The 21,609-nt window shown below is 45.3% G+C and overlaps 1 protein-coding gene across 2 annotated transcripts in view; it reads right to left on the bottom strand.

Moving 5' to 3' along the window:
• Positions 1–21,609, bottom strand: part of Mgmt (O-6-methylguanine-DNA methyltransferase) — a 232,229-nt gene that overhangs the window by 27,173 nt on the left and 183,447 nt on the right. For both annotated transcript variants that reach the window (XM_060381491.1, XM_060381497.1), the window contains one exon: positions 14,848–15,008. In XM_060381491.1, the coding sequence (XP_060237474.1) occupies positions 14,848–15,008 (161 nt within the window). The remainder of the gene's footprint in view (positions 1–14,847; positions 15,009–21,609) is intronic.

The raw sequence follows: 21,609 nt of genomic DNA, 5'->3' as shown, positions 1-21,609 counted from the left end.
TACTGGGTAAGAGGGCATGGGAGCATACCTTATCCCAAAGATGTTCTACCATTTACAACCACCAACATGTATGGCAGGAGAGCTCCTTACAGACATTTGGTATTGTGAGCCTTCTTCACCTTAGCCACCTGGGCCTAGACAGACATCTAATTGATTTAAGTTGGATTTCACCAAAGACACTCTCCAATTTCATGTGCCTCCAGGACAATTTGGACATACTGCTTTGTGAAACCAACATCCTCTGCTTACATATCGACAGTGGTGTCCTGAAGCCTTCATATATCCCACCTAGGTGCTTTGGAAAGATCTCTTTCCTCTGCGTTCTGCCCATTCATTTTCTTTTTAAGTTTTTTTCTTTATTATTATTATTTATTACAACACATTCATTTTATTAATGGTGCTTTTACTTGCAACAACGCTGCAATTTCTTTCATAGCTTTATCTTTTGGGGATATATGAAATACCCGCATATGGAATTATCTATGTTTTTTTTTTTTTACTGCCATATGATTTCAACTTTATGTTTAAATATAACTGAGTTTATGTTAATTTTTGTATACATGGTGTGAGGCAGGAATTAAGCTAGGTACCCTTTTGAAAATGGTCATCCAGTTGCTACTATTTCCCATTTCAAAGATAAAATAACTGTCAAAGCATACAGGTCTCTATTTTTTAAAAGACAAACAGACAGACACACACACAAACACACACACACACACACACACACACACACACACACATTATGAGTGCAGTTTCTGTGAAGCCCAGAATATGGTATCAGATTCCCTGGACTGGTGTTAACAGGTGGTTTTGAGCTGCCTGACATGAGTTCTGGAAACCAAACTCAGGTCCTCTGCATATGTACTCTTAACTGCTGAGTCATCTGTCTCTCCAGCCTTAGGGGTATCTGTTTTAAGTCTGGATGCCTATCACATTGTCTTGTACATATCACGATGTCCCTGTTACACATAATTTGAAAGAAGTTTTAATATCAGGTAATGTAAGCTCTACAACTTACTTATTTACAATTTCTTTTTCGAATGTTTTTTATGTTTTACTTTTATTAATTACAGTTTATTTTTTTATTCCCCCCCTGGAGCTCCCTCCTTCCTCCTCTCCCTCTTCTCCACCCATGTCCCTCCCCAAGTCCACTAATGGGGGAGGTCCTCCTCCCCTTCTTTCTGATCCTACTCTATAAGGTCTCATCAGGAGTGGCTGCATCATCTTCCTCTCTGGCATGGTAAGGCTGCTCCCCTCAAGGGTAGGTGATCAAAGAGCAGGCCAATCAGTTCATGTCAGAGACAGTCCCTTTTCCTATTACTATGGAACCCACTTGAACACCGAACTTCCATGGGCTACATCTGTGCAGGGGTTCTAGGTTATCTCCATGAATGGTCCTTGGTTGGAGTATCAGTCTCAGAAAAGAACCCTGTGCCCAGATTTTTTGGTTCTGTTGCTCTTCTTGTGGAGCTCCTGTCCTCTCCAGGTCTTACTGTCTCTCCCTTCTTTCATAAGATTCTCTGAACTCCATCCAAAGTTTGGCTATAACTCTCTGCATCTGCTCTGATATCCTGCAGGATAGAGCCTTTCAGAGGCCCTCTGTGGTAGGCTATTTTCTCCGACAATTAGGAATAGCATTTCCTCAAGATCCAGCTATACCACTCCTAGGCATATATCCAAAAGATCCTTAAGTATACAACAAGGACATTTGCTCAACCATGTTTGTAGCAGCTTTATTTGTAATAGCCAGAAGCTGGAAACAACCCAGATGTCCCTCAGTGGAGGAATAGATACAGAAATTGTGGTACCTCTACACAATGAAATATCACTCAGCAATAAAAAAAAAGAAAAATCATGAAATTTGCAGGCAAATGGTGGGAACTGGAAAATATCATCCTAAGTGAAGTATCCCAGAAGCAGAAAGACACACAGGGTATACACTCACTCGTAAGTGGATATTAGATATATAATATAGAATAAACATACTAAAATCTGTACACCTAAAGAAATTGATCAGGAAGGAGGACTCTGGCTAAGATGCTCAATCCCCATTCAGAAAGGCAAAGAGGATGGCCATCAGAAGAGGGAGAAAATGGGAAACAGGACAGGAGCATATTTACAATTTCTTAAGTACATATAATATTCTTTGAGGTTCCAGGGGAAAAGGAATTTTAGTCCTTATTTATATTTTCCAAGATTTCTTTAGAAATTCTAGGGTCTTTCCAAAGAATATTCATGTCAGTTGTGAATTTAAAAGCCTGGTTGAGTTGAACAATAATAAGAATTTATGGAGAAGTGACCTCTTTGCAGCACTGGCAGTTTAAGGGATAATGTACACCTATTTATTTTCTTAGTCTAGGTTATATGGTATCACTGAGAAATATTATGTATATTTCATTAATATCAAATACTTTATATGTAACAATAGCACAATCATTTTACAGTTGTATCTCATACTATAACATACAATAATAGAACTTATTCTTGTATATACTATCTTGTTGAATTCTCTTTTTTAATATTTTCAAAATTCTGTGAGATATTTTATATATTATATAACCTAAAAATAAAGACAGCTACATTTAACTACTTCTGACATATACTTCTTTTATTTGCATTTTGTATAGTATTATTTCTTTTATATTTTTGGTGTATGTTTATGCATGTGCAACTGTGTGCAAGTAGGTACACATATATGTTCATGTATATGTATAGAGGCAAGAGGTTAACTTTGGGTATCTTCCTCAATCACTTTCCACCTTAGTTTTTGAGACAGTGTCTCTCATTGAACTTGGAGTTCACTGATTGGCTAAACTAAATAGCCAGAAAAGTCCAGGGATCTTCCTGTTTCTGCCTTTTCAGTTCTGTGATTATATATGTATTCTGTAGTACCTGCATGTTTACAGCTGAGGGAGAGCAGGCATTCATATCCTCAGGCTTGTGTAGCAAAGAATTTACCAACTGAGCTATCTCCTCAGTCCTTCTCTCTTTTAAAATATCTATATCTTATAGGAAATATTTAGTGGAGTCTAGATTTCTTTTTAAAGACAAGTCTTTTCATCTATGCCATTTTACTTGAATCTTAAGAACATTTACATTTAATGTAATTATTGACATGACTGGATTAGAGTCTTCCAAATCAATATTTCTCCCATTTGCTTTTTTGTTCTCCATTCCTTGGCTTTCTTTTAGATTTGTTTTAAAAAGAAGCATTTTGCTTTGTGCTATACATTTTGGTTTTCAGTGGCAGTCTAGTATTGTTAATATGCATCATGATTTATCACAGTCTATCCTTAAATAACGCCCCACTTGCTCACAAGAACATAAGGAACATATCACAGTGTATTTCCAGTCCCCAGTCCTATCTTCCGTGCTACTCTTGTTATGTATTTTACTTCTCCATATATTATAAAACCCCAAACAGGGAATAATACAAAATAAATTTTACTGTGAGTAGTTGATTATTTTAAAAATAAGAATGCTGAGAAAATATTCACCGTCCTTGCCCATATATTTTCTGGGTCTAGTTATGTTCAGTGCTCTGGGAATGCCTAACACTCAGCTCTCCAGTCATTGTTTCTGGCTTCCAAACACACTCATGACAGTATTCTGCATTAGGCTCAAGGGGACACCAGACTCCTGGAATTCCTTCTCTGCACAGCTCACTCTTCTCCAGCACTCTGCCCACAGATGGCAGTCAGCAGGGTCACTAGACACATGACTATAATAGATGCAGCAGCAACAGCAGTAGTTTTTAAAGGCAAAACCTCAGAAAAACCCACATGCCCACTCATAGTGGACAGGGAAAAATGATGGGCACCTGTACTGTGGGATTCTCCACAGCAGCTTAAGAAATGGATGGTCTCTGTAGGACTCCAAAAACCTGTTCTCATAAACACACTTATTGAAAGAAGCAACTCAGGAAGACACTGATATTCTACTCATTTAAATGATAGGCACAGTACTGGAAAGGGGAGAGGGCAGGCAGGCCTGGGGTAGGCATAGTGGTGGCAGGTGAATCTGTGCCTTGTCCTTTATTGTTTTCATATACCCATGTGAATATTCTTTGGTCTGAGGTTCACGGTAAAATATTGGAAGCATCAGTCTCCCATCCATGTGCTCTAGAACTGCTCTAGTGACTCTCCTGACACTGACATGCCTGTCCCCCGATCAATGACTCAGCAGGCACTCAACATGAGACCTCTTGCTTCCATATTTAGAACAAGAGTCTGGTACAAAAGATACACTAGCATATGCGGTACCTGCAGTCTGAGGGCAATGGGGACAGGATGTGTATTTACCCTCCGGGGAAATGCAGGCTGCAGACATTACACAGTGTTCTGGGAGAGGGCTGGCACCCTGTGTTATGCATTGCCAGGTTTACAGCTTCTGCTGTGAGCCGGACACCGGGCCATATGCTTGGACAGGGAGACCATTCTGAGTGGGCTCTAGGAACACGGGCAGGCGGCAGATCCCCGGGTCATAGAGCAACTGGCAACACCATGGCTGAGTAAGGTCCTGTTCAGTCGAGTTTTATGTGTCCCTCATCACTGCTGCCCCTGACTCATCCTGTGCCGTACACATTGAAGAATGCCTTGAAACAGAGGAATCAATTACGAGGAGTAAATGAAAGAGCGAAAGTCAGAAGTAATGCAAGCAGACAGGGAAGAGCACCCCACAGGTTAGATGGCTACATCGCTCCTGTAGAGTTGGAAGATAACAAGAAAGTGAAGATATGTGAGTACTGAGTTGGAGGACACAGACACGGTGCAGCCATACCACAGCACCTTCTGTGGCCTGCCGAAGGGGCAAAGTTCTGACATTTAGGGACTCATGCAGTCCTTCTCATTCTGGATTCCAGCAGTCCCTTCAAGCAGCCACTTAAAATTTTATTACATTTTTAAAATTGTATATACATACATACATATATACATACATACATATATATGTGCATGTGTCTATGTGCATGGCCATGCCATGACATGTGTGTGGAAGTCAGAGGACAACTTGAAGGAGTTGCTCTCTCCCTCTACCATGTGGTCGCAGGGGTCTAAGTCAGGTCATCTAACTTGGCAGCAAGAACTTCTACCTGTCAAGTCATCTTACAGGCCCTTGAAAAGCCATTTACAGTGTACAGCGGGACAAAACTATAGGTTGCAGGATATTCTTTTTTCCAGTTCAAAGTCTTGTCTCCAGCACTTATTTACAAGACAGACTATAAAACAAAATGCTCTTTGGCAAGCTATGGGATTGGGGTGACCACATTCCCTCTAGCCAACAACACACAGCATACAGAGAAGGGACTCAGGTAAGCTCACTGGAGGTGCAGAACGGCCCCTCAGCATAGACACCGAGTCTTCTCTGAGCTCATGCAAAACTTGGTGCTGAGTGTCACTCCCAATTGTATGGATTCTGAAAAGGAGACATCTGATTCCTTAGCAGGTGGTTCTTATGCTGGGTCATGACAGCTTTCTACAGCCCAACTATTAGCTCCACACAGGATGCCAGTGACTTAGGAGAGGGCAGGGCCTGAAGGGGGCACCAAATAAGTTAACTCAAGCCAATCCCCCAGGACCTCAAGGCACAACACAGTTTGGAGAGTGCCTTTTGAGGTGAAGAGGTTCACTGGGGTCTTATGCTTGGTGCTAATCCAATCTGGCTGGTATCCTTAGGAAGTCAGAGAGGTGCTAGAGATGCTAGAGGTGCTAGAGAGGGCTGCAAGAAAGCTTGCTACTCAAATGCAGAAATCAGCCCGGCTGACACCTTGGTCCCGGCCTCTCAGCCTCCAGAACTCTGAGGAATCTGTCACTTTATTATGGCACTCCAGAGGCTAGAGAAGTTGCCTAGGGTCATGAGGAGATCAGGGATTGTGGAGACAATGGGTGTACCCATGGGCTTTGCTGACAAGGTGCTGAGCAGTGGTCATGTGCTCAGCTCCCAGATATCTTGACAGGTACCTGCTCACAGAGGTCCCCCAAAATGGGTATGCTGTTCCCTGTGTTTCTCCTCAAGAGCCAGCAGGCTGAGGTGAGACAGGAAGTAATTGTGGAGGACCACAGCTGCTCAGGGATATTCCTGAAAGGCACTGGCTCTGATAGACATGTGAAGTTTGGGAGAATAACAACAAAAATGTCTACATTCCTAGATAGGGCACCAACAATAGGCCAAAGAAACGACCAAAGTAGGCTTTGGTGAACCGACGGTTTTATTTGGTATTGCTTAGCATGGGTTACTCATGAGTGATTGTATCACTGAGGAAGCAGTCTCTCTCAGCCACCATTAACTGTTTATATGTAGTCTGGCAGGGGTGGGCTTTGCGAATGCTGCCTTACTAGAAGCTATTAACTGACCATAAACCCTTAAGGGCGGAGTAGGGTTTTGTGAGCCTCCCTGCTATGCGATGGAACACAAAAGGGCCCAGTCTTGTGCAGGTTTCCTGAATATTCAAAATGGCGATAGTCATGTCATTCCTAGAAGACACATTCTACAATAAGGCAGCGGTTTCCCCTCACTACTGCAAAGTACTCAGCAGTGCCTTTTCTGAACTCCCTGAGCCCTAGCTTCAACAAGACGAAGCAGAGCTCTAGTGTAAGTAGGTTACACAGAGTAGGAGCCGTGCAACCCTGAGAGCCTCTCCATTGCCTTCTGAGGCACCTCGCAGTTAAAGTCAAAAGCTCCTGAGGACCCAGTGCTCTAGAGCAGAACAGGAAGCTGCTTTGGCCTTGTACTTACATGCTTTGAAGAAGCCGCAAGTGTTGGCCTTGGGGCAGGCATGTCATTCCAGAGGCCAACGTGAAGTCATGGGTTACTGTGGGGGGTTGTGTGTGGTCAGGCTGGTCAGCCGGCTTAACGGAGTCAATGTGGCTCCCTCGCTGCCCTGGGTTTTCATAGAAGCATCCAGGTTGCACTGCTCTCTCTTCATGGTCAGCTCCAGGCTACAGCTGGGAGCAGCATCCCCCTGCCTCAACCCTAGCAAGGCCAGCTTTTTAATACAAACTGGACCACTGATGGTATTTATATGGATCAGCTTTAACACAAATAGACGACACCCCCAATTAAAACAAAGTCTGTTTTTTAGAGCGAGGGAGGAAACAGGTATCATGGCCTCCTCCTGTCTTCAGGTGGAGAGTTGGTGCCTGGCCAGGTGTTCAGTATGAGCCACCATGGCTGGCCATGCGGGGATCTAGGACGAAGGCTGCAGTGCACATCAAAAGGTGTTAATGGTTTCAATATTTATCTGCTGCAGGGAAGCACTCTAAAAAGAAGACTGGAAAAAAATATCTGCTAATGGCTGTGTCTTTGCCATTAAAATGAAAAGCTTAATGCATCTTATAATCAGAGGACAATTTGCAAATCATTAAGAGAAATGTAAAATTCCATTAAAATACAAATCAAGAGACTCTCCCCGGACTAATAATCTTTTTGATATTATTTTGCATTTCACCATTTCTGTTCCAATACCCGGGCCCCACAAATGATCAGCTCTTGAGCACACTATTTACCACCGCCTACTTCTTTAACGAGAGACGGAGGGAAGAGGGATCTGCTATTCAGAGCAGGTACTAATGAAGAATTCCATATATTCTGAAATTTAATTAAAACCCCAAAGATTTCAAATTAGATGCAATTTGAAATGCCTGGGGCAGAAATACATGCACTTGCGTGGCGAGGGTATCACACTGAAAGCTGATACCGTAATTGGTCTTGATGTATTTTTGTGTTGCTGGGCTGAAGCACAGAACTCATAACCATATAAAAATTCTCTGTAGATTACCTGCTCATTGAAAATGCCATCACTCAGGTAGGCCTCTACTAAATTACCATGCTACTAAAATGCACAAAGTGATTCGGAGAGTACAGTGGCACAGCTGGTCGACGCTGCCAATGAGTTATGCATGCGTCAACGCTGCCTTTTTTCTTAGTAAAATATGCTCAGTTGAATATTAAAATATAATTGGCATTCAACCTAAGTAGCTTAAACCATTTTGTTATCTTCTTTTAAACCGATTTGGCTCCTCCACGGTTATTTTCAAGAATGCGACTCACAAACTAATGATAGCATCGAATTCGGCTAGATTTGTGCTGTTTTACATTTGTCATAAATGGGTATGGTTTCCACAGCCTGCCAGGGCTGGCCTTTAATATTCACTGCTCTTGAACATCAAAGGCCCAATTCTTGGGGAAGGAAAGGGGGGATATGCCATTTATGTTCGTTCTTGCATATTTTATTCTGAGAAGAGGAAAGAGATGCGAATTTCTATGAAAAGTGTGTCTTGGCTGCAATAAGCCCGTCTGTCACCCTGGCTCAGTTGCTAGGTCTTCCCAAAGCCATTTACTTAAGGAAGGGCTCAAGAGGAATATCACACTGCTTGGAGGGGTGGGAAGGGGCAGAGAAGCTCAGCCCAAGAAGAAATGCTTGTTTGTTTTTTTAAAGGCAGACAAGGAACACATGTGAAATCATACCCAAGTTTATGAATGAGTTCCCTTCACAAAATACGTGCTTACGCCCTAATTAACAATAGTACTAAAAAAGAAAAAAATGAAAAAAAGAAAAGAAAAATAGTTGCCATAGTAACAGATAGACTGGATATGTTCACTCTGGCTGAGGGGCAGGGCTCACCTGCGACTTCCCAAGCATTGTCAATGCTCGCCTGAATACTCTGGTGAAAGAAAACCCTCAGGTGATCTGAGCTAACAGCAGGAAGTATTTATGAGCATTTGAAAATGCTCTTTCCCTGCTTTGTCCTTCAACTTTCTCCAGAAGTAATTTACTATATGGCATAAAAACATGGCTGAGGGCAGGACACGCCCGGCGAGCCTGCAGGGTCCACAGTCCTGCATGTTTTCCCAGCTTCACAAAGCCACAAGCCATTCTGGTGGCTACTTACCCTGGGAAGAAGGGATGCTTTCTTTACTCTTTTCTCTAAGGATCTGACTTTTCCTTCTGCCATCAGAAACCAGGTGGGATTTTAGATAAAGAGACTCAAAATTTTCATATTTTAAGAGTGAACATAGAGGTCCAGGTAAATCTCAGGAAAACATTTAAATTAAGGAATAGTTTTTAACACTTCTGTCTCCTACCATTAATTATTTTGGCATTATTCCTAACTATACACCAATACTTAAAATATTGAAAATATACAGTCAAATTCTATGCATGTTTATTAACCATTATTTATCTATATTGTTAGTAAATTCTGCTGTGACTTAAATAATAAATATAGAATTGAACTATGATTATCTGTAATATATAAACACATATTCTAGGACAGCAAAATATAAAGAAGTGAGCATTCTCTTTAGGAGCAGCACAGCTAGTGGAAATGAAAGTTTAAAGACCACTTTTAAGTGGAAAACCTGTTTTTCTTCAAAAAATATTTATTTGATAGGTAATTATACTTTCAGAGCTTATCTCAAATTTAAAACTCCTGAAGAGTGTAGTGTGGTGATTTCTACCTTCTCATGTAGGAATCTGAACACATGCTGTCACTAGAAAAGAGCCACACCCCAGATCTGGCATGAGAGTGTCTGTTCTGCAGACAGCCCCTCTATGTGCTGACATAACCTGGAGGGATTTACTTTACATAGTCACTTCTGGAGATTTACGGAGGTAAATCTAGAGGAAAGTTATAGTGAATGTTTTTACACAAAATCCCCACGCATAATGAACGCAGAATCCTTTACGCTCTTGATATTGGTAGGGGTCCTCTGCATCAAGTTTGAACTTGGCTGACTTGCGGGTATCTTCTTAGGTTGGGTTGCATGGTGGAGCCCCGTGGCATGAAACAGAGGCCCTCACCAGCTCAACTTTCTAATCATGGAGTGCTCTGAGGCTCCCGGGGATCAAAGCCTGGACTGCTGCTGAAGCCCCAGACCCAGCTCTCCGGTTGCTAGGTTTCCTACTGCCTAGTCATGGGATCTGTGCATAGGGGACCCCCCCAATTTTCTGAGGTCTGTGATTCTGTCCTGAGATAGCATTTTTGTGTATTCCAGCCCTTGGTAATCCCGACACTGGATCTACCTTAGTTTGTTCTGGTGGAAATCCACAAACCTTAACAGAACCTATGGTCTCACTCCTTGGCTGTCTCAAAGGGGAGGCATATTTCTGCCAGAAGCATCCAGGGTTATGCTGGTTCTGGCTAGCTGTGGTGATAATCTACTGGCCACGCTCTTGAGATGCCAAGGCCATCTTCTAAGACACTGCAGTGACTTGGAAGCAATCAGTAACATGCACAACCTTAGCTAACTCTTCTCAGGACAAAAACGAAAGCTCACGCTCTGTAGTGTGCATTGCTACAGGTTTAAAAAAAAAAAAAGAAGAAAAAGAAAAAAAAAAAAACCAGCTCAGCACAGGGTGAAACATATTGCAGAAAGCATTCAGAAGTCAGAAGACTTGAGAATTATTTTATTTTTGGCACTGTTGGGGATTGAACTCATGACCTTGCCAGGCAAGCATTGTACTACAGGCATGCACTGTACCACAAAGTTACAGAGCCACAAAGTTAGTTCAATAGTTTCTTTCAGATCACTGATCCACATGTAGGGTATGCATTTGCCCATCAGGGCTTTGATGTGTCCTGGAGAGAGGCAGCTAATGCATAGAAACATTTGCAGACATGTAGGGAGCTCGAGAAGCCTGTGAGCTACAGGAGCAACCCTGCATGGACACAGCCAGAGTAGGTCAGGAGACCCAGAGGTCCGGTAGGATGCCTCTCTGATTGCAGCAATCCACCTGGGAGCTCAAAATCCACCCCCTCCCCCTACTCCTTCTTAGCATGGAATTACATGGGGCTGGAAGAGACCTGGATACCCAGATGTGCTGGGCAGCCAGTCAGCCAGGAGAGAGGATGGAAGGCTCATGGGGAGATTTCTATCAGAGAGATAACAGTCCCAGGATCAGGCCCTCGTGAAAGCTTCTAAAGCAAGTGGCATCAATCTCCACATAGCTCCGAGGGCAAGAGCAGTAGTGTGGGTGTAGCCTTTCATCCCATGGAGATTTGATCCATGGGACAGGGCGCATGCCCTTCCAGCTTGGTTGTGCCCAAATGTCCCTTTACACTCTCTTGGAGGCTCACTCTGAACGCCTTTGGCCCCTCAGGCCTGCTGATTCCTGTCCTATCATTCTTTGACTTTGATCCTTCTATAGTTCAGGCTGCACAAGAGAGGAACATGCTGGGCTCCATCTCATTTTAACTTTAAAAAGGGGACACAATTCTCCCAAAGGACCCTACCCTTGCCCCCTGGGAGCACTCTTACTTGCTGAGGCCCAGGGCATGGTAGCACAGGTCCCAGACCACTGTTCCTTCATATATAAATGCCCAGATAAACCAACTGTTACTAATCTTTGGAAAGCCTCCAAGGATCAGAAGTTAGGTTGTAGTTTAAAAAATCTACCAAGTGCAGTTTCACAGGATTCAACTTAACACAGGCTGTATCCTTAAAAAGAGAAGGCAAGGACTATACACTCAACTTGTACAGCGGTGGCTCTCAACCTATGGGTTGTGACCCCTTTGGGGAGGGGTCGCCTAAGACCATGAGAAAATACACATTTACATTACGATTCATAACAGTAGCAAAATTACAATTATGAAGTGGCAACAAAAATAATCTTGTGGTTGGGGGTCACTACAACATGAGGAATTGTATTAAGGGGTCACAGCACGAGGGAGGTTGAGAACTATTGGTATAGAGGAACACTGGAAAGGAGAGGCTGTCCTGCCCCTGAGGAAGAAAGTCAATCTTACTCTAAAGGAAGATTCATGGGGGCTTATCCCTAAGGGCCTGCAGCACCTCAGACCGAAAGATTCATAGCGAGGCCCAAGGATAAACTCAAATGTAATAAACCCCTTTAAAAACATCTTGTGTGTGTAACTGTACGTGTTTATATATGAGTATATGCCACAGGACATAGATGGAAATCAGAGACAACTTTGGGTTATGGTCCTTGCTTCCACCTTGTTTGAGACAGGGCCCTGTTTTTCCTTCCTTCACCAGATTATCTGGCCCAGTAGCTTCTGGTAATTCTCCTGTCTCATCAGAGCTCATAGGAGCACTGGGATAACAGATGTGCACCTCTGTGTCTGTCTTTTATATGGGCACTTGAGATCTGGTCTCAGGTGGTCAGGCTTGGGCAGCAAGAACTGTACACACTGAGCCCTCTCTCCAGTCCAAAATACTCTTCTTAAAACCAGGTTGATATAAACAGACCAGGACTAAATATTAAAGAATATAAAAACAAACAAACAACAAATGAAACAAAAACAATCCACAACAAACCTCCTTCCCGAAGATATGCAAATAGAATAAAAATGCACAGAAAATAGAACGGGTGAAGTAAACCTTAATTCCATATCAAAGGGGACCGACCCACTCTTCCTGCCCTGAACAGACTGGCCTAGGGTCCCCAGCTTCCAGAGGACACTGAGATAACTTACCCAAGATCCTCTCTCTGTGAGACTCTCCTTCTTACTGTCTAGTTCCCTGGCATCACAAGATGCAAACTGGACAAAGTGGGGGGAGGGGTGTCATTTACACATGTGGAGTAGACCCAATTAATTCCATGTAAGCCAGGGTACCCTAGCCAACCCTCCCCCTTCCTTCTTCAAACTGTAAAATCTGCACACCTGGTCCTTGCCCAGGAGCAAATGACTACACTAAATTAAAAAAACCTGGCCTGCACATGCTGGGGCGTGGGAAACCCTGGCCCCCGAAGCAGCCACTAGCTGTCAGAGGCAGGCCTGGTCCAAGTGACCTTGGGAGCCTGGGTCTTAGAATTCCTAGCACACCAGGAAGAAGCCTATTCTATCTAATACTGCCAGAGTGAATTTCAGTCTATTTGGAAATGCTCTGCTGTGTTGCAGAGCTGGGGGCGGCCCATGCTCTCACCTTATTCTGATTTTATATCTTATGTCTTCCTGGTTCCAAAGAACCGCAAGGACCTGTTGGCATAGGGCACTGCTTCAGTGTGGGTCTGATGTGGGCTCCTGAGGTGCTGGGGACATGCCTGGGGACTCTTTGTGTCTGGTGCCTCAGTTGGGAGGCACAGGAACAGGAAGCTGGGTGCTCACTATGCTGGATCTGTTGTTGCAGAGGGATATCTGTCTATTCTAGTGACAGTTTTGGTGGTCAGCCCTACTGTGACCATGATATGACGCACACCACACCTCCTCCAGGTCTGGTCTGGTCTGCGTAAGGGCCAAGCTGTTCTCTGGACCCTGGTGGCACCAGGCCAGCAGACCCTACTGTCTGCTTTGCCAAGAGTGAGTCATTTCCTTACAATTTTGGCCTCTGTAGTTTTCCTTAATTCATACAACCAATCACAGGCAAAAGGTTAGGATTTTACAGGCTTATTCCTCATCTACTCCCTCATGGGACTGTACAGCTATCTCTGCCTTTATAAGACAGTTTTCTACCCTGTCCTGAGACTGTGAACCTTATTGGTTCAGGCCCTTGGCAGACCTAAGAGAAAGGTGGCACTCTTCCCCCACCCCCGTGTTCAGATACACAACAGTTGGAAGTATCTGAAGCCACCTCTTAGCAACACATGGCCCCCGTGCTAGGTACTTGGAGGTGTTTAACAGACACACACAGCCACTCCAGCTACAGCTCACAGTACTGGACACAAAATGTGGGCCAGCACACAGCCAAATTCTCTTCCCCAGTGGGTCGAAGATGACAGTGTGGTCACTAGACACACAGAGTGAGTGCTACAGATACCCACCCACCTACCTCTCCCAGAGACCCCTTAACAAGTTCTGGTACCCCTGCTGGGAGAAGCCTTCTGAAGACAGTTCTGGGTAAAACAAGGGTGAACAAGGTACCCATTCATTCCAGCTATCCTTTCAGTTTATTTGCATAAAATAGATCCCCTGTTTTATACCCTCACTTGTCTGACCTTGCTAGTGAACCTGGTCAGGCATCAGTCTGACTTCAGAGGGCTTTTGGCCTTGTTTTTTTTTTTTTTTTTAATCAACCCCATTTTTCAAGTGCGAACCAAAAACCAGGCATATTTCAAGCACCTTTAAATTATACTTAGTGAACACCATTCTGAACCTCAAGATTGCTTTAAATTCACCATAGTTAAAATCACAGGTTTTTTTCCCCTTAAGGAGATATAGTTATTTGCATGCGTATGTCTGAATGTGAGTATATACTAATTTATACTAAATGATTTCTTATAAAAGTCAGAATGAAGAATAAATTTCTGCTATAGGCCTAGGATGATCTTAGCTGTGGTAATTAATTTCTGTGCTGAACAGATCCAAACAAGCTTTAAAAGAAATGCAATGTTTTCTTAGGTTACTAGGAGACTTTAAGTGCCCTTAGCAAACTGTATTTAAGCAATGCATTTTACTCTCATCATTTAGAATGTGTCTGTGATAACTCGGGAGAAATTAAAACTTATCTGGGAAGATGCAGTGGTGGAGTGGACTCTGAAGTCACTGTTACAAAGTAAATTCACAGGAGTGGCTAACTGTCCAGATACAGAGCTCATTTTCTGTGCTGTTGGCAGGCGGGAAGTTGAAGTTAACAATAAGCTTATTGAAGAATTTACTGCCATTCAGATGTGTTCCTATTTAAACCTTTCAGCCAAGCCAGAGTCAAGAGTTGATCTGCATGCATCATTTTTACTGCCTTTGCCAAGAATTATGTGACCATGTGCCAAAACTAACACAACCACTTGGAATGGGTGGGGTCGTGAGCTCTTAGCCTTCGGCCTTCAGCTTGGCCGCATGCCGCCTGTGTTTAGACGATGTGAAAAATTCCAAGCCTGTGTAGTCAGTAACGAGCTGTGATGTCAGCCATAGTTAATAAGTCAGGCTCCCCAAAGGCAGCGTGGTTACCAACCTTGCTGGAACACAGGGTGATGGAGAGCAGGCAAGGGGAGCCTCTCCGTGGCTGCAGGTTCATGAAAATAGGCTTCCAGCCAGGCTGTGCACTGCACCAGGGGCTCTGGCACTCCCTCTGGCCCACCGAGCACCTCAGGACTAGCTGGAGTCTCTGTGGGGCTGCAAAAAGGATAAGAAGCTTAGTAACCACATGTGTGAAGCGCATACCTGCTGCAGCTAATGGGGGAAGGCTGCCAGCCACTCCCAAGTGTCTGTCTTTGCCAGACACAGAGAACTGCAGATAACAGAAATGACCACTGAGGGATGCTGGGAAGGAAGACACTGCAGTTCCCATGTCTGCTTCCCTATCCCTAGGCTTATTAAGTGCAGGGAGGGCCCAAATTATGGATTCCAAGCTTCTGCATACACAGTGCCTGGGGATGGGGACCAGCAAATGGACACACAGGAACATCCCATCCTCCTACCCCCACCTTGGTTTTAGATTTAGAAGTCAGCATCATCAGGTAATTACTACTAGAGTTATTTCCCCTAAACATCAGGTAATTAGCCTGTACTGTCCACTTCCTACCTCTTACCCTGAATCCCTACAGCAGAGGGGGCATCGCTTCTTGGAAGGCTTTGAGCTTCACCTTTGGAAGCTCCTAGGACTATGCCAACCCATGTTCCACAGCACCGGTGTGGGTGTGAAGTGACATCACCTTGTGAGTTTAGTGCTTCTCCGCTAGTGGGATGACTCCTCTTCTCTTGGGTGTCTAGCTGAGGCGCTTAGTAACAAATCCTCCTGCTCATTCTCTGTAGTCCCTGTCCTCCGGCGGATGCCCTGGCGTTTAAAATTGAAATGGTTCACAGCAACTCTGGGTGGTTTTTTGCTGCTCCTACATGGGGCTATCTTCTGTTCCCTGATTTGGCCCTGCATGGAGCCCACTGTTCATGCTCAGCTGGGGTCTGCCTTCCAGGTTGTGCTCCACAGGCTAAGAACACACGCTGTGAAGGGAGGCCATTTCTGCGCTCTGGGCTCTGAGCCTGGAGTTTTACGGCAGACTCAGTTTTTGTTTCAATTCTCTGGGATCCACACTCTAGAGGCATAGACACTGGATCTGATTTCTCTGGTGATTTTTTTCTTCTTCTCTGCATTCCCAGGCTCTAGACAGCAGCATGCTTCTCTGACTTTCTGGGCCTGGCAGGAACAACTTGTCTGGGACTTCTCAGGCAGCCCAGGGTCAGAGTTCTCATCGGAAGGTAGAAAGACCTGGATGCTGTAGAGAGTAGAGACTCCTTTGGATTGTTAATCTTGCCTTTGGCTCCTGTGTCTGGTGAAGGATGGCGCATTCATTCAGTCCACAGGTCTCTTGTCCACACATAGACATCTTGGTGAGGAAGGGAGGCCTTTACTCAGCTTTGGAAATGGGGCCCTACTCAGGTTTAATGGGTGGGGTGGGGACCGGGGTGCTAAGGGCTGGGAGAGCCCAGGCCTGGCTACTGGAGTAGGCCTCCCTGCTGAAGGGCAGGATGCCCCCCCACACAGGACAATCAGAGATACTGCGGGCGGCGATGGTGACAACAGTTTTGTATACAGACTAAAGCAAAAAGCAGCAGGGCCAGACCTCTGAGGTAGGGCAGGAACATCTCAAGCCACATGAAGATTAGCTGGTTCCCAGAGCAAGCAGGCTCAGAAGGCACTATGGCAGGCTACCTCACAAGCATGAGTTGGGGGATTTTTATGTAAGGAAGGTTCTGGTTGAGGAGATGCAGGGGCGTGAGTGCAGTTCTTTCCTTGTTTGTGTTCTGCAGATTTGACTCTCACAGGACAGTGACATGCTGCTAGCAGAGCCTTGCAAACAGGCCTGTGCAGGTGTGTAACTGCCTAGGACAGCACCATGGCGAAGGCCTTTGTGTCTTTACTAAGTCCTTGTATCTTTCAATAGATGAACTTCCAAGGTGGGATGCACAACAGGGTTCCTGCTGGTCTCAGAGAGGACAGGAAGTTGTTCAGAAAAGGCCTCAGAAGCATTTAAACACTGTTGGTCCTCAGGGAGGGACAGAGGAAGGATGGAGAAAAAAGCCACAAGGCATGAGGATACTGGCGTAGAAGTGGATGGCTGAGGGGAGAAGTCAGGGCTGGAGGGTTGGGGTTGGGGCCTGGGGAGAGAGTTGAGATGGTATAAAGTGCTTGCTATACAAGCATGACCACGCAAGTTTGACTCTCAGTGCCTGAGTGAAAAAGCCGTGCATGGGCTCATACTCTCAGCGCTGGGGAGTGGAAGACAACCCTGCTTGCTTGGTGAGTTCCAACCCTGTCTCAAGAAGATAGATGACATCCAAGAAATGACACCCAAGATTGTCCTCTGCACCCCACCGCCTCAACACATACACACTCAAGCCCTGAGCAGGCCAATCCTGCGGCTATCACTAAAACTAGCCTTTCTGAAGCTGCTAAGCAGGGTCCTCACTGAGCTCGGTGCCTGTACAAATAGGTGGCAGTCCAAGCCACTGCTGCCCACATTCCCCAGATGGGCCTCACGGAGGACAGCTCGCTCCCCATGCAGACTGCAGGCTTCTCTTGGGAGTCTCCTGGGGAGAGGGAACTGTCTCATTGCCCTGACTGCTTTCCCTATTAGCAACGTCTGATGATAGGAGGGAGAACTTCTGCCCGTGCCTGGCTTAGATATTACTCAATTTTAGAGATACATGCTCAGTCATTCTATACTGGCTCTGTTGCTCACTAACAAAGTGAATGGAGTATCAAGGATGTCTAAGAGGAGAGATGGAAAAATATATAATGTGTTTTGCCTTCCTGGTCTCTGGGGACAGTGGGAGATCTGAGGGAACTGGGGTGGTGTCTGCTGGAGATAACCAGGTTCCTCCACATCGAGGCAGCCAGCAAGCAGCCTATATTCGTCAGGGCTCACTCCACCTACTCAGACCGCAGTGAATAAAATTCACGTCCATGAGCACAGACCCTCAGCCAAGGAAACAGGAAGGATAGGACCGCCTTTAGGTCCTGCACCAAGCAAACAACTCTTCACAGAGCATGAGTGGTGCGTGGGGTAGGGGGTAGGTACAGATAAAACAGGTAGCTAAGACTAGCTAGTACCTCAGCATCAAGGCCAGGCTAATGTGGATGCTGATGAGCACTGCACACAGCGGTCCTGAGGGACATCAACGTTCACTGTGTGAGGGAGCATTTTAAAGCAGGAGTCCAGGGTTTTCCTATTTCCCCATGACTGCTCAGAGGCCTTGGCTGCCCATCTTGGCCTTCCCTCTACCTTGAGGAGGGCAAGCCGTGTTTCCTAGCATTTCCCACTCTTAAAAGGATATGTGGAGAATTTTTATAGTAGTAAAATTCATCTTAAATTGATTTTTTATGCTTGTGCTAAAGATCTCACCTCTGATTCACTCTGGAGTTCTCTTTTTAACTCTTTCTCCATCGGCACTAGATAACTAGCCATGGGTGAAATGTAATTAAACAGCTTTGATTCCGAAGCAAGGATTTATGGGGCTACATTTAAAATGAATGGCTTTAAACACACACATAAAACCAGATTTTTAAAGCCATGACACAAATTTCCATTTCTACAATAAAATGAAATTTATTCTCTTGCCCTGCCCTCTTCCTCCAACCTTCCCTGCTGCTCACCCAGGGAAGAGCTATGGCGTGACAGCAGTGCTAACGGCTGCTCTTATGATGGAGGTGTTTCTCCAGACCTTCCTGCTGGCGAACCCTGAAACTCCAATAATTAGTGGCTCCGTGGCCCATTCTTTTAAATGCTACATCCAGGTTTCCTCAGCACCAGCCCAAAACAAAATGCAAACCCCGAGAATTGCTCAGTATCATGCCTGGTATCTTCCAGGGACACTTGCTTCAACCCCAGTGGTTGACATCAGTCCAACTCTCTAGGCCAGCATGTCACCTGTCCCTGTGGAGGAATAGAGTGGTGAAGACTGCAACATCCCCCCCCCCCTTTTGCTATTTGAGTTGGCATTGGTAGATGGCTGGGGGCTGAAAAAAAAGAGACCCTTCATCCTTAAGCTTCTACCATGGGAGGATGGACTATGAGGAAAGTGAAACACACTTAGCTGGGGCCAATGAAGGCCTGTTCTCGGGATTTCTTCAAGAAATTAGCAACTGCTGGTAATTTCAGGACAAGAGCATGCTGCCTCCTGGCGTTCCAGAGCACAAGACAGTCCATGTGTAGCTGTGTTTCTGAAGATGTCTGTGAGCACTTCTGCCTTTTTCCCTTCCTTGACTTTGAGAAAGGATGACCCGTGGTGCATGCCAGTTCTGATCATGTCTTTCAACTCTTCACAGGGCAAAGAAAAGTGGCTCCAAAGCTTCAGTCTAGACTTCTGCCACATGAGCAGAGTTATTCCCTCCTGAGTGAAGCTTGCACGTCAAGAAATGGACACACCATTAGGAATAGAATGCAAAGACAGGCATGAGACAGTGATTTAGCCAAGACCAAGGGAGATGGCCCTGGGTAGAGTGTGCATCTTATCTTCTGAGGCCTATCAGGTTAGTTAACCACTGAGGGGAGACCAGAGACAGCAAGGCTCCGACAGCAGGTGTTGCAAAGCCATAGCCTCCTAGGGGAGCCTTGCCTGGGGTCTCGTTCTTTACCAAGCGGTGACATGTGCATGCCAGGCTACAAGGGGAACATCAAGGTCACACCTGTCACCTCTTCCTCCCATCTTTCCCAGAGTACAATTTAAAACATGGCCCAGCCCATGGGAGACTTTGGTAATACAGATCTTGGGATGCTTCAGAAGTCCCTTGGAGGAGAGAATCACTAAAGGCTCATTTCTCAATGACTGCTACCTCCCCAAGACAGTAAAACAAATGTACCTGCCTGAAATGCCATTTGATGTAAGAAAATAGGCTTACACCTTCCTTAGAGTCACTCACATGTCAGGGGGCCACGAAATGACAGTCACCCCCAAGGTGGTTGCTGCTATGGGACAATCAGAATGCTGAATGACAAGATTGTATGCACGTGCCATCTCCTCTGTGACCTAGTCTCTTGTGCCCCCTCTCCCGACCCCCAAATTGAGGACTTTCCATTCTGTGCTTTGGAAATATTAACTATGACAGTAGAGGGTCATACCAGCAGAATCGTATAGACCAGAGTTCTTCCAGACTCTGGCAAGAAGCCGACGTAGGCTGTGTCCTTCAACAAGGTGTTAGAAGATGCTGGGTGGCAATGTGTGGAGTTCCTGGCAGTGCTCTTTATAGGAGGATGAGCTAGAGTTGCACACTGGACAGCCTTAGGTGAAAAACATTGCCAAGGCCAAGCACACCTTGCCTTCTCTGGCTTCCAGTGTGTGCTGTGGAGGGCAGGCAGGGCCTCTGGGACTCTGGGATGGAGCTCCAGACTTCAGAGGCTTACTGAGGCACAACTGCGGCAAAGGTGACTTTATCAACAGCGTGTGGAGCCTCTTGCTCCGCCGTGCTGGCACGTGCACAATTATGTCTAATTTAGAAGATCTCTAGCCGAGTGGCTTGTGTTTGATGGATGTGTCCTGCATCTAATTATGCCTTCTCACTAAAACTCGGGCGTTTTTCTTCCAGGGGTAGGATTGAAGACAAGAAACAAACTATGCTACCTGCTATCAATAAAGACCACTTTTTTCCAAAAAGGCAGACTGAATAAAGCCTTTAAACTTTCCATTCCAACACAGCAGCAAAGATCTGATCCCGTTCACGGCTTACTGGGGAGAGTGCCCACGTAGGTGGCCCCTTCCTCGGGCACCTGTAGCCAACTGTGCAGATAGAGGGGACGTGAAGGTGAGGCACACAGGGCAACAGCGGTGCCTCTCACTTGTGCCTTTCAAACAACCTCATGTTTGAAGGGGGTTGCCAAGGACTCTCCAGGCTCATGGCAGTTCATGAATGAACAATGAGTGACGGCTCCGTAGCACTGCCTGGTGGTGGGAGCTGTCCAGGCAACATTCACATGCAGATTCCACAGTTCACTTTTCCAGAGTGACTTCAGGAAAGGGGAGGGGGGAAGTAAAGAGCTGATGTTGGTGGTAAGAAAGATCAACCGCAACAAGGCAAAGGCGAAGAATCAAGGCACACCAGTAGGAGCTCACTATTGTATTGGGGTCTTGCTACTCACCAGCACTAAGAGGGCTGCTGTAATGACCTCACTGCACACATGCAGGCACACAGGCATGCATGCACATGCAGGCACGAACACAAGCTGCTCTCATCGACAAACAGGTGTGTGTCACAGATTTCCCACCCACCCAAAGGACAGTATTTTCTACAATGAAAGATAAGGATACTAACAAATGAGTGATGTAATTAGTTTGTGTCAACCTAAAACATACCCAGGAAGAGGGAATCTCAACCGTGAAACTACCTCCATCTGACTGGCCTGCAGGCAAGTTTGTGGGGCATTTTCTTGATTAACTATTGATGTGGGAAGGTCCAGCCCTGGGTGGTGACACCTCTGGGCAGGTGGTCCTGGACTATATAACGACGCAGGCCGAGCAAGTCAGGGGAAGCAAGCTGGTAACCAACAGTTTTTCATGGTCTCTGCTTCAGCTTCTACCTCCACGTTCCCACTTGAGTTCCACTTCCTTCAGTGACGCTGTGATGCAGAAGTGTAAGCCAAATGAACCCTTTCCTCTCCCAAGTTGATTTCATTGGAGTTTTAGAACAGCAACAGAAAGTAAAGTATGATAAATAAGTATGAAGCCGTGACAGATTTTAGCATGTATAAAATGCTAGTTTGTATTTTAAAGCAACAACACTCAC

This window comes from Meriones unguiculatus, chromosome 1, assembly GCF_030254825.1.
Source record: "Meriones unguiculatus strain TT.TT164.6M chromosome 1, Bangor_MerUng_6.1, whole genome shotgun sequence".
In the NCBI taxonomy this organism is placed as follows: Eukaryota; Metazoa; Chordata; class Mammalia; order Rodentia; family Muridae; genus Meriones; species Meriones unguiculatus.
The sequence above is the reverse complement of the archived record's forward strand: the minus strand, read 5'-3'. Positions and strand labels throughout refer to the sequence as shown.